This window comes from Microtus oregoni, unplaced genomic scaffold (assembly GCF_018167655.1).
Source record: "Microtus oregoni isolate MIOR12 unplaced genomic scaffold, Mior012 000020F_ref0000438, whole genome shotgun sequence".
Taxonomy (NCBI): domain Eukaryota; kingdom Metazoa; phylum Chordata; class Mammalia; order Rodentia; family Cricetidae; genus Microtus; species Microtus oregoni.
The window spans coordinates 38,389,595-38,402,098 of record NW_024543079.1 but is presented as its reverse complement, the minus strand read 5'-3'; the positions used below and the strand labels follow the sequence as shown (position 1 = coordinate 38,402,098).

The 12,504-nt window shown below is 48.5% G+C and overlaps 1 protein-coding gene across 1 annotated transcript in view; it reads left to right on the top strand.

Annotated features, from left to right (window-relative positions):
* Fbln7 (fibulin 7) overlaps window positions 1-12,504 on the top strand; it is a 42,026-nt gene that overhangs the window by 16,769 nt on the left and 12,753 nt on the right. The window contains exons 5-6 of the mRNA XM_041670169.1: window positions 8,777-8,936; window positions 10,951-11,121. Of these exons, the coding sequence (XP_041526103.1) occupies window positions 8,777-8,936; window positions 10,951-11,121 (331 nt within the window). The remainder of the gene's footprint in view (window positions 1-8,776; window positions 8,937-10,950; window positions 11,122-12,504) is intronic.

Below are 12,504 nucleotides of genomic sequence, written 5' to 3'. Positions count from 1 at the left end.
CCCAGCAGTTGAGAGGTTGAAACCAGGGGGGTCTCGAGTTTGAGGCCAGCCTGGATTACACAGCAAGACTCTTCATTAAAAGGTGAAAGGAATGAACTCATAACTCTGCTCCTTTGAAATACCCTGTCTAAAACAGGTAGACACCTGTTTGTCACCAAATGTCAACACAGGTGGGCACTTTGTTCCATGGTCACCACAGGGCCAGGTGGTCTACTGCGGTTAGACCTTGTCTAACTTTCCAAGTTCCCTGGCAGGATTCCCCTCAGCTGAGTCTGTCTGTCATAAACGTTGCCATAACTACTTCCTATTGCTCTTTCCTATTAGCCATTCAGCCAGGACATCTCTTTGCTGGCCTGTGCTTTCCAACCCTCTACGGTTTGCTGGACTTGTGGTCCTGCCTGCTGACCTAGAGGCTGAGGACAGGCCCTCTCTGCTCTTCATGAACTTTTTGAGGCTCTGATCCTCCTCCTTGGTTTGCTCTCCTACATCATGAGCCTCTCCTTATGGAAATTATTTCAAGCCCACTACTTCAGAGCTGGTCAAACAGCTCGACTCTGCAGGCACAGGTCCTTCTTGAGAGCAGATTTGGCAGCGAGCAGAGGAGCACAGACACTCCTATACCCTTAAGTGAAGACGGATCCTTCTCTATTGAGGAAGGTTGTGCTTGATCAGTGATGTCTCTGTGGTCACAGCACTAGAAGATTGTCAGCCCTTCAGTACGGAGTTTTAGACAAAATATATAGAAATTAATTGAAATTTCTTATCTAATGGGCCATCCAGATCCAAATGGGGTATGCTATGAAACAAATATTTGATGCCTTCAACAGCTCCCACAGCAGAAGCAAAACAAACAAGGACCCTGAGTTTGAATAGGGCCCTTAGAACCTAGTATAGGCAGTCTAGGGTGGCAATCCGAGTTAGGTTCAGGTGGGTTGCTGTGACACTCGGGTCCTCCACTCCTCTGGACAGGGCTTGCTCTTTCTCTAGGATCAGCTGTCAAGTCAGCTAGTGGAGTAGTATGTGGCTCTTATATCGGATATCATGGCTCTGTTCCACAAGGCTAGCTGGGACTTCTCTTATAGAAGTGGAGGACCAAGACTGAGTGGAAGAATACAAGGCTCCTGGAGAATCAGCCTAGGAAGTGAGCTGGCACCAGACTTTCATTGCTGCTTGTTGAGGAGCTTCCGAGTTCCTCTGTAAACGAAGTCATCTGAAAACATAGAATAAAATATAGAATCTCATTACGTACTCCCTGGCAGGCCTGAACCTCTTATGTAGACCAAGCAAGCCTCTAACTAGAAGCAATCTTCCTGCCTTTGCCTCTTACTGGGATTAGAGGGATGCACACCTGCACATATTTTCACTAAGGAAAAATCGTACTCCTAATCTGATAGCGCTCAAAGCCACCAGTCTCAAAAAGTGCAATGTATATGTCTAGGGAGTCACCATTTGTAGGAGCATATGCGTCCAGAGGGAGCTACTGGCCGTGAGAATTGAGGGGCCAGACCTGGGTTAGGGGTGAGCAAGACAAGCAGGCAGGGAGGGAGGGAGGGAAGAAGGGAGGAAGGAAGGAAGAGAGGAAAGAAGGAAGGAAGGAAGGAAGGAAGGAGAAAAGATTGGTTGTAGAGAAGTAAGTCATTTACAACTTAGTGTAAAAACACATTAGTATGCTGGTGTCACGTGACCATGCCAGTATCACCCTAACGCATCTGTCCCTGACTTCATGAAAAGAAAGCATGTCGCTAACCATAGCCTGGGAGCTTAGCTCGCCACCGGGACAGGCACTGTCCCAAAAGGCAGCAGTGCCCAGGTGGTATGGACTCCCTGTGGTTGGCCATGTCCTGTCCTGCTAAGCCTTTTCCTGGCTGGGTAAGGGAAGCAGGTTTCTGCCTCTTGAGACTCAGTTTCCTTCTCTAAATAGTGATGACAATAGCCATTCCTGGATCATGGGGTATGGTAAAGAGGAAATACATAGACGAGAAGATGCGTGCCGCGTGTTTGGCACATGTTAGAGAGAGAAGGGTGAGGTGGCTCAGCTCCTGCCGTCACACAGCTTGCTGAGGGGTGAGAGAGAAACAGGAGGAGCCACTGTTACTGTTCCCTTGACCGAGAAAACAAAGAAGACGGTTTTAGTGCGAATATAAAATCACTGACAGCCAGCAGGGTATAAATTCAAACCACAGGCTGTGTGTGTGGAACAGCGGTAGACACCTGCCTCCCGTGTGTTGATTCTATCCCTGCACCACAAGCACAGAGAACCTCAAAATACCCTGGGCTCCGGCCCTTAAAGGGAGACTCCAGCTGGAAGCCTGGCATAATGAATCCTGTGTTAGTTTAGCTAAGCCGTGGCTTCCCTCTATGACCCGGGAAAGTGTTACATAGGTGTGATTAACCTTTATAGCAGTGGCCTCAATAAAAGTGATTACTCCTTAATGTGGAGTCTTTGTCTTATGTAAACAAGGAAAGAGGAACTTCTTCCAGACTGTCTTTGAATGTGAGGTCCAACAGCACCATAGACTGCCCCACAATTACCAACGAGCTCTTCCCAGCTCTCACATCTCTCTCTCCCTCGTGAGCAGGAATGCAGGTCATACACACACACACACACACACACACACACACGGTCTATACATCAAGGGCTGGAGAGTTGGCTCAGTGTTAAGAACACCTTCTGCTTTTGCAGAGAACCTGGGTTCAGTTCCCAGCACCCACATGGTGGTTTACAACCATCTGTAGCTCCAGTTCCAGGGACTCCAACACCCTCTTCTGGCTTCCATAGGCACTGCATGCTTTTTGTGTACAACATAAACACCAGCAAAACACCTATACACATCAAATTTAAAAATAAATCAACCTTAACTATAAAAATGTGATATATATCAAATATGCATGTTGTAGCTTAGATATTATGCATATCCTAGTATATTAACTGTGTGGCTCATTCTTGTTCCTATTGCCTCTGTTTCTCTGGAGATGCCTAATGCAAGGGCTGTGGGCAGCTCCCAGTGTGAATTCTCGGTTCTCCCTCTGTGTGTGTGTATGTATGTGTGTGTGTGCACGCATGTGCGTACACGCACTCGCATGCACGTGCTCAGTGGAGGAGTTATAGCCCTCCACTGGGTGCAAAAGCAAAGCTCCAGAGAAAAGCAGTGCAGGAATTTCACCATGACTCAGTGGTGATGGCCTCGAGCCTTGGCTTCTCAGGCCTGAGTTGGCAAGTGCTATCTGTCCTCTCAGAGACCTAAAGGCACCAAAACATCTGTGTTTCCATTAAGAATATGCTGACGAGACACATAGTTGTGGCTTAGGGGAAAGGAGCATAAGAGGCAGCCCCTCCCAGCCTGAGGGGTCATCTGTGGCCGCCTGAGAGCCCAAGGCTCTATCAGCAAGGTAGCTGTTGAAGTTGTTGCCATGCTAGTTCATGTCGGCACTGTGAAGGAGACCCCCTCAGCTGGGTACAGAAAAGCCTCAAGCACCGTCTGGAGCCCTCACCCCACACGCCCTGCCTGTGGGAGTCTTGACAGCAGACTCTGGGCCTTGACTTTATGTATAAATTGAGCCCAATAGCAAAGAGGCCTGGATGAGATGGCAAGGGCTAGGCCTAATAAATTCTGGGATGAAGACAGGTGATCTTGGGGTCACACACAATCCTTAGCTGTGGCCCCCTCAATCAACTTGTGGGATCTGGGTATAAAAGGTCCCTGCAGACTCCTGGTTGGTTCTCAGAGAAAGAGGGGCATAGCAAATTCTGAGGGACTGTGAGAAAATACTGTGAGGGAGCCAACTATGTAAAGGGTTGGCAAGGCCTTCCCTGAGGAGGACCCGGGAGATGGGATGTGTGTGGTGTGTGTGCGCGTGTATGCGTGTACATGTGCACATACACTTGCTCCTGGGAGCCAAAAGAGGGCACCAGGTACCCAGTTCCATCACTCTGTACCATACTTCCTTGAGACAGACTCTCTTGGTGAATCTGGAGCAAGGTTGGGGCCCACTCCAGTGACCCTCCTGCCATCGGCATCCATAGCCCTGGAGTTAGAGATACATGCACACATGCCCAGTACTTGAGTGCCAGACAAGCCTTCTTACCCACTGAGCCATCTCTCTAGGCTCCAGAGAGAGTATTCCCATCATTCTCTAGACCCTTCTGGCTCCTCTGCCCAGCTCTCAGCACAGATATCATGTTCTAGAACCATCTATGCCTGGGAAGAGCTGATGGTAGGACCCTGCTCCTCACTGAAGGCTTCATATCTGTCAACTCTGAGTCTGGGTTTGAGTTAGGTCAAGTGCTGTCTCTTTCAAAAGTTGCATAACAACCATGAGAAACCCTGAGCCTGGCATGGTGCCTCCCGCCTTTAATCCCAGCAATTGGGAGGCAGAGGCAGGAGGATCTTTGCAACTTTGAAGCCAGCCTGGTCTACAAAGCGAGTTCTAGGACAGCCAGGGTTGTTATTCAGAGAAACCCTGTCTCGGGTGGAGAGGGAGGAGATAAGCTCTGATCTTTTTATTCCCTCAGAAATGGAAAAATTTCTCTAAGCATCTTGACTTTACCTTAAATGTTATTAAAAAGTAAGAGATGATTTTCCCACAGGTTCTTATCAGTAGCACTGGGTGTGAAGCCTGGGTGTTTTGCTGTGTTTTGGCTTTCACTGTTATTTCTGTAGTCTTGGAACTAATGACCTTGACCATGCTAGGTAAGAGCTGTCCCACTGTCCTGTCCTTCCAGCCTGACAGCCAGGGACAAATGCTCACATCAACCTAGGGAAATCTCTTCAAAAGAAATTTCAAAAACAAACATACAAACAAGGTATTGAGGGTTCTGGGGAAAGCCCTTGAGATTGAAAGCCCAGACAGAATGGGTTCCTTTATCCTCCTGGGTTGTGGGGTCTCCTGCAGCCCTGACTGGGGTTGACCTTGCCTAGTGACAACCTTGTTGAATTTTCCCCTTCAGAATGGGAGGTCTGTTGCTGAAGGTTATAGGGGGCCTAGGGTCACCTTGTACAGGCTGAGTCTGGGATCTTCTAATGAGAAGGACTAGGCCCGGTCAGCCTTTTGCTGCCAAGCTGGCTTACCTCTTACCCTCTGCAGTCAATCAGGCAACCTCAGCAAAGCCTATAATTTAAGAAATAGGAAAATGGTTGGTTCTCAAGCCTCAGGTGCTTGCACTCTGAGCAGGCGAGGGTAGTGGGTGGAAGGGCACAGTGGACAGAGGGATGGTGAAAAGGAGCCCCTTCACACACACACACTAAAAAAGTCCACAGAGAAATGGAAGTGAAGTTGAGTGCCCACTGAGCTGAAAGGGACACCACATCCCACAAAAGGAGGAACCAACCGCACAGTGTGGTGATCGAGCCTGGCCGGACAGTATAGCAGATGTGTGTGTTTGGTCCAACTCAGAAAGTGACATGGAGTAGGAAGTTAACATTCATGTCTCTTTGCTTGGATTAGTTTTGTGTTTCAGATGGTTTCTCAAGGTGGATGCTCTCCCTCAGCAAGTGAAGATGATTAATCCTATCTCAATTAGAAAATGGGGACCATTTGGGCCCTTTATCTTCTTCCATGACTCACTCATCCCCAAAACTCATGCTTCTTGAGCATTTGCCCTGGCTGAACAGAGGTTCCAGGGCCATCACCCCATTCTCAGGTGGACTAGGGAAGCAGATTCTGAGCCTGGCTCCCACCAGCTCCATAGCTAACATTTGGGACCACAGACCTGCCTGGTTAGTGGCAGCAGCCAGGACCCCCAGACTCCCTGTGGAAGGCCCCCATTCGCTCAGCCCCTGCCTCTCATCCAGCAGGACAGCTTGCCAAGAGCCCCCGAGATCTTCCTTGCACTACCTGAGACAGGACAGACAGGGGTGGGTCAGAGAGAGTCCGTCTCATTGTGTCACACAGCCTCGCAGCTGGCTCCCTCTCCACCTGTGTCAACACTGCCTGGTGTCAGCCCAGTGACAGCTGGAGGGATAAAGCACCTGGTGTAGTTGTCCTGAGGGGCAGTGCCAAGGCTAGAGAAACGGTACCGCCCAGTGGTCACAGGACAGCCGGCCCTTTCTCCCCACCTCACATTGTACACATCATCCTCCTGTCGTTACTTCCTGGGGTCCCAGGGTTCCACCCCAGCTTCCCATGTGTTTGCCCTTCTCAGGCATTCAGAATTCTCCACTTCAACCCTGAGCTTTGTATGTCCCTGGACCCAGCAAGCCCCTCACACATCTGGACCAGGAGAGGTTCTTCCCCAGGCTACTACATCCTGCCCCTGCTGTCAAATCTCCAACTTGCACAAGAGTTAAAACTCCACTCCAGGGGTGTGAGTTCCTAGTGCATGTTCCTGAGAAAGACCCCAGCACCCAGGGCTACGTGAGGGCACACGAGTCTGCTCCTTGGTGAAGGCTGGAAGTCGCAGGTGCTCAGGCTAGCCCTCCCAGGTTACATAATTTGGGTCAAATCCCCTGACGGTCAGCCTCTGTGTGACATGGGGACTAGCATAATCCTAATAATAATCACGAGTAGAGGCTGCCTTCTCCACACGTGGATGCCAGCCAGCTGGGAAGCAGCCTCTGAGGAAGAGAAGCATGTCTTCACAGGCGGAAGTGCATCCCAAATGGAATTGACACTAGCCAGAAAGACATCCGTTTTCTTTTTAGCACAGGAAGATAGATGTGGGAGCTCAGGTCTGGGAGAGTTGGTCATGCAGTGCCAGGCAGGTAAGAACTGGCCATCGCCCAGGAGCCCAGGACTTGTGTGGAAAGGATGGCCAGCAGTCGGGGAGGAAGTAGAAAAGCAAACTTCTCTTCCCGTCAGCTGCCTTTCGGGATATGCTTCATCAAGACCCGGTTACGGTGGAGGCTGAGGAGCCCCTGTGGGTTAACGAGTTCCAGGGACAACTGGGAACTCAATTTTGTCAAAAGCATCCATTGAATCTAGCCATGAGTCATGTGTTTGGTGAAAACTCCAAGGTGCGGCAGCCTGGCAGTCTCTCCGGGAGAGTGGCCCGCTGTGGCCGCAGTGGCTCCCCTGAGTGGTTGGACACTACCCAGGCTGTGGAGGCCACATACCTCAGCTGCCCAGATGCCCCACTGGCTTGTGCACACTTCTTTTAGTTATAAAACTTAGACATGGGCTGGGGAGATGGGTAAAGCGCTCATAGCGCAAACATGAGGTCTTGAGTTCAGATCCCCTGAAGTCATTTAGAGGCTCCTGAGCCTGGACTCTCAAAGCTGGGTAGGCAAAGGCAGGAGCATCTCTGGAGCCTGCTGGTCAGCTGTTCTCCTGCAACCAGTGAGCTCTGGGGTCAGGGAAAGAGCAACTGAGGAAAACATAAACACCAACCTCTGGCCTCTATATATGTCAACTTATACACACGTGGCCACATAAATGAACATATACACACAGTACACACAACTGATACTCAGTGAAAAAGCCCAAAATAAGTAATGATCCATATCCCTAAGATGCATCGTCACAGTGATGATGTATTGCCTTTCCTCCCCTGCAAGTCATACAAACCAGGTCAGACAGATTCTGCTTCATGACGTGCAGTTCCCAAATGAGCGAGAATGACCTTAACCCATAATCAATTACCCAAGGCTTTTCACCTTTCTCCTTCCTGAATTCCCCTCTTGTCCCCACCCACAGCTCTTTTCTCGTTAAGATTTCTTCTATTTCAGTGATGTGTATACGTGTGTGAGGAGTGTGTTGGGGGGGGGGGGGCAAGGGCAGCAGTAGGTGATTGTGTGTGTGTTGTGTGCGTGCAGATAGCCTCAGAATCCAGAAGAGGGCATGAGACCCCTGGAGCTTATAAGCGGTTACAAGCTGCTCCTGTGTGTGACAGAAACTAAACCTGGGTCCTCTGCAAGAGCAGGAAGCACTCGGAACCACTGAGCTTTCTCTCTGGTCCCTGCTGTCCTGACTTTTGTAAGCAACAGAGACTGCAAGGAAACCTTGCAATTTTTATCATCCAGTATGACGTTTAAGTTGCTTTAAGTTGGATAGTCTTGTTGATGTTAAGTACAGTCCCATTTCCCTTAAAAAAAAAAGCTATTAAAAATCATCAAAACTGGACATTCTTTATTCTATTTTCCCCTTATTTTACTTGTTACTTTTTTAAAAGCCTAGTAACCACCAGGCCTCCCTGACTGTTCTCTTGTTTTTCAATAGAGAAAGGAAGGAAAATTTCAGCCAGCCCAGAATTCAGAGTCTTAACTTAGAGAGAGTCCTTCAGCGTAACAGACTAGTGATTACGAGGAACTTTGGGTTCAGATGGTCACTTAAGCATCCAGTCATTTAGTCGCCAATTCTGCCCTGGCTGTGTTGTGTCAGGGGGTAAAGTGGGGCTCTGATGGGTTGTCACCTAGCAACTTAAGCCAGCAGATGCTGTTGTTCAGGTAGAGCAGGGCTTCTCCACCTTCCTAACGCTAGTGACCCTTTATACAGTTCCTCATGTTGTAGGGACCCCAACCATAGATTATTTTCGTTGCTACTCTATAAGTGTAATTTTGCTCTTATAAATCATAATTTATAAGATTTATATGATTTGCTAATGGTCTTAGGCAGTCCCTGTGACAGGGTCAGTCAACCCCCAAAGGGGCTGCAACCCACAGGTTGAGAACAGAGGATGAGAACAGAGGAGAGAATGTCTGGCAGGGAGGGGTGCCTTGGAGAGGCTGCTCTACCGAGGTGTTTTACAAGGCACGGGGGAGTTTGAAGCCTGTGGGTCAGACTTCTGAAGCCCAGAGCACAGTGAGAGAGTGAGGCTCATAACAGTCTCTCCTTTTCCCAGAGCTGCCCCAATCAGCAGCAGCTCCTGACCACCATCCGCCAGCTGCAGCTGCTGCTCAGCGGCCAGGAGACCCGCTTCACGGAAGGCATCCGAAACATGAAGAGTCGGCTGACCACGCTGCAAATTATTCTGAACAAAATGGTTCCAGGTGCACCTCCAGGTGGGTCCGAAATCATCAGGCTAGAGCCAAGCCCTACTACACTCAAGAACCTTCCCTGCAGCTCTCCATCCAGTTTCCCCCTGGCTTGTCTGCGTGTCTGCGTGTCTGTTCACATGCACACATTAAAGTTACTCCTGTCCCCTATATTTGATAGTCACCTATTTCCGGGTTTTTTTTAATGATTTATTTATTCCAGTTTTTAAAAATGATTTATTTATGTGTGCCTGTGTGTATGCACATGTGTGTGCATGTGCCCAAGAAAGCCAGAGAGGGCGTTGGATCCCTGGTCCTCCTCAGGAGCAACAAGCCCTCCTGATCACTGAGAAATCTCTGCCGCCCCCTTGTTTTCTTTTTATATTATGTAGCTCAAGTTGACCTCAGATTTGCTGTGTAACCAAGGATAATCTTTTTTTTTTAATAATTATTTATTTATTATGTATACAATATTCTGTCTGTGTGTGTGCCTGAAGGCCAGAAGAGGGCGCCAGACCTCTTTACAGATGGTTGTGAGCCACCATGTGGTTGCTGGGAATTGAACTCAGGACCTTTGGAAGAGCAGGCTTAACTTACTTACTACCTTACTACTCTTAACTACTGAGCCATCTCTCCAGACCCCCAAGGATAATCTTGAACTCCTGATCCTCCCACCTCTGCCTCCCAAGAGGTATGGTTTGTCACCACACCCAGCCCCTTTCCTCTTACACCTTTTATTCTAGGCTTAATAGCCACATAGGTAGCAACCTATAATTTGACGGAATTGTCAGGCGCATCACTCAGCAAGCAGAGGTGCGTTTCACCTCCCTGTCCTCCCCAGAGAGCACGGTCCACTCTCATTCTGCTTCTGTCCCTGTTTTCATTTTTGGTGTAACGTCTCTTTGTCTGGCTGGTTTGAAGTTCACAGCCTGGAAGGCTCAGCTCCTTCCCACCTGTGCCCTCCACACAGGCACACTTCCACCCCGACCTGCCCAGAACGCGGCACTACAGCCCTTGTGATTTTCCACGAGCCAACATGGCTCTGGCTTTTCCTGCCCGGAAGTACATTCTCCAGTGACTCACCCAGTTGGTATGGGAATAAGGGCCCCCAGAGTAAGTCTCACTTGTCTGGGGGACAATGAGACACCCCAATTCCCTCCACCAATGGGAGGGCTCTAATACTGGGTCATGTTTTCCTGGTGATGCTTTTCACTTTCTAGGCCTGGGGGTGAGCACTGGGTTTCTCCTGGTCTAGGGGCTTAAGGGACAGGAGATGGAACCTGTGGGATACCTGACATCATTGGTCCCCTGTGACTGTTTTCTTAAGGCCTTCTCTGTTATGTGAAGTCACATTTCCTGGGGAAGGCTTTCATCATTGGCTCAATAAATCACATTTCTTTCAAGGCTCATTTTTAGAACATACTCTGTGTGCCAAGCACTTGGCTGGGGCTGGGGCCAACAGAAAGAACATAGGCCAGATCACACTTAGGCAGAGGACGCTGACAGTAAGCATGAAGACACAAATGTGCAGTAGTCACAAATGCTAAGAAGAAAGCAAAGCACACAGGGACAAAGATGCATGCCAGCCAGGGATCCCTCTGGGAAGAGGTGACATTTGAATAGAGACCTGAAGAGCAAGGAGAAGCTGGCCTGGTGGTAGACTGAGCCTGTTCAGGAGACTTAGGCTGGAGACAAGAGAGAGCAGAGGAAGTAAGTGTTGGTCTCATCAACCTGATGCTCGGCACCGCCCTGTGAGGCCCTGTACACACAACCCTCTGTGTCTCTGAGCATCAATTTCCTCAGCTTTCAATGGGCCAACTGTGTGTTCCCTCCTCTTCCTCTCCAAGAACACTGGGAGGTCTTCATGAGATGTGGCATGTAAAAGGTGTAGCCCCATGCCTAGTCTGCAGCAATCATGAGAGAGAGAGAGAGAGAGAGAGAGAGAGAGAGAGAGAGAGAGAGAGGTCTTGTGAGTGGCATCCAAGCCTCCACAGCTGCAGCCCAGGAGGAGGGCTCCTAACCCTTCCTCTTTACCTTACAGTTTCCTGCCCTGCTCTGGATGCCCCCGCTGATGGCAGGAAGTTCGGAAGCAAGTACTTAGTGGATCATGAAGTCCATTTTACCTGCAACCCTGGGTTCCAGCTGGTTGGTCCCAGCAGCGTGGTGTGTCTTGCTAACGGCACCTGGGATGAAGAAAAGCCACACTGCAGAGGTATGGCCATTCTGCCCCCTCCACACCACACAGCGTGGGTGTGTTGGTCAAAAAGGGTCATGCCAGAGACATCTGATTCTCTCTTTTCTTTGTGTGTGTGTATGAGGGAGAGACAGAGAGAGACGGAGAGAGAGAAAGACAGAGACAGAGAAAGACAGAGAGTTCAGGTAAAGACATGGATTAACCCGTAGGTTGTCAGTTTGTCCTCAGTCTCATTCTTTGCCACTGTGTATGCCAGGCTGGCTGGTCAGCAAACTTGCAGGGTTACCATAGTCCACTGGCCAGCCAGTCTAGTTGAAGTAGAAGGCTCCAAGTCTTGAAATAAAGTGGACAGTTTCAAGACATCCGACACCCTATTCTGGCTTCTATGGTCACTACACACATATGGTACATGAACACACAGACAAGCACACACATGCATATAACATAAATGAACATTTTCAAATTTTCCCCAAAATATTAGGTGATAAAGAAGGACACACAGAATGGAGGCAAAGACACATGAGCCATAAAGACACTATGGAGCTTTTATTCTCTGGTTTCAACTCTGTCTCATATACATACATATATACATACATACACACACATAAGTACATACATACATACAAACATGTGTACATACATACATATGGAATTTTGAAATTTATGCCCTGGCAATGCTGAGGCATGCATGGCGGCTTTGTTTAACTTGTCCATATTGGGTTTCATGGTCTAAGTTGACGAGGATAACTGACCAGGTCTCTTCTTCAAGAGGGCACCAGATCTCATTATAGATAGTTGTGAGCCACTATATATATATATATATATATATATATATGTGTGTGTGTGTGTGTGTGTGTGTGTGTGTGTGTGTGTATGTATGTATGTATACATACACATATATATTCATGTTGGAAAAGTGAATTTGAATTTCTTGGTATTGAAGTATCTAGAACCATTAAATAAACAAACAAATAAATAATAAATAAATAAGCAAAGTAATTGATTGTGAAAATGTAAAAGCCCAAGCGAAGTTCCATGGCTTCAGAGTGGCCATTCTGTGTATAAGTTTACTGAGATGGTCAGAATTGGGACTGGGCCAGTGAGTGGTTGCCTTAAACCAACTGTGTGATGCTTGACTTGCGAGTTGGTTAGAATAAAGTGATTATATTTAATTTCTTTTTCAAGATGAAATCTTGGATATTTTTCGTCTCACTAAGTGTAAACTGGGCCTAGACGTTTACACTGTTCAGATGGCACGAACTAGGTTACAACCAACTGGATCAACAAGCCGCTAGGCTCAGCCTCCTCCAAGTTGGCACGCTGTGCCTGCATTGGCACACATGGGTGCTGTCTTCAGCCAGGGCCGCACAGCAATGCCAGATAGCTGCTACTTAATCTTCT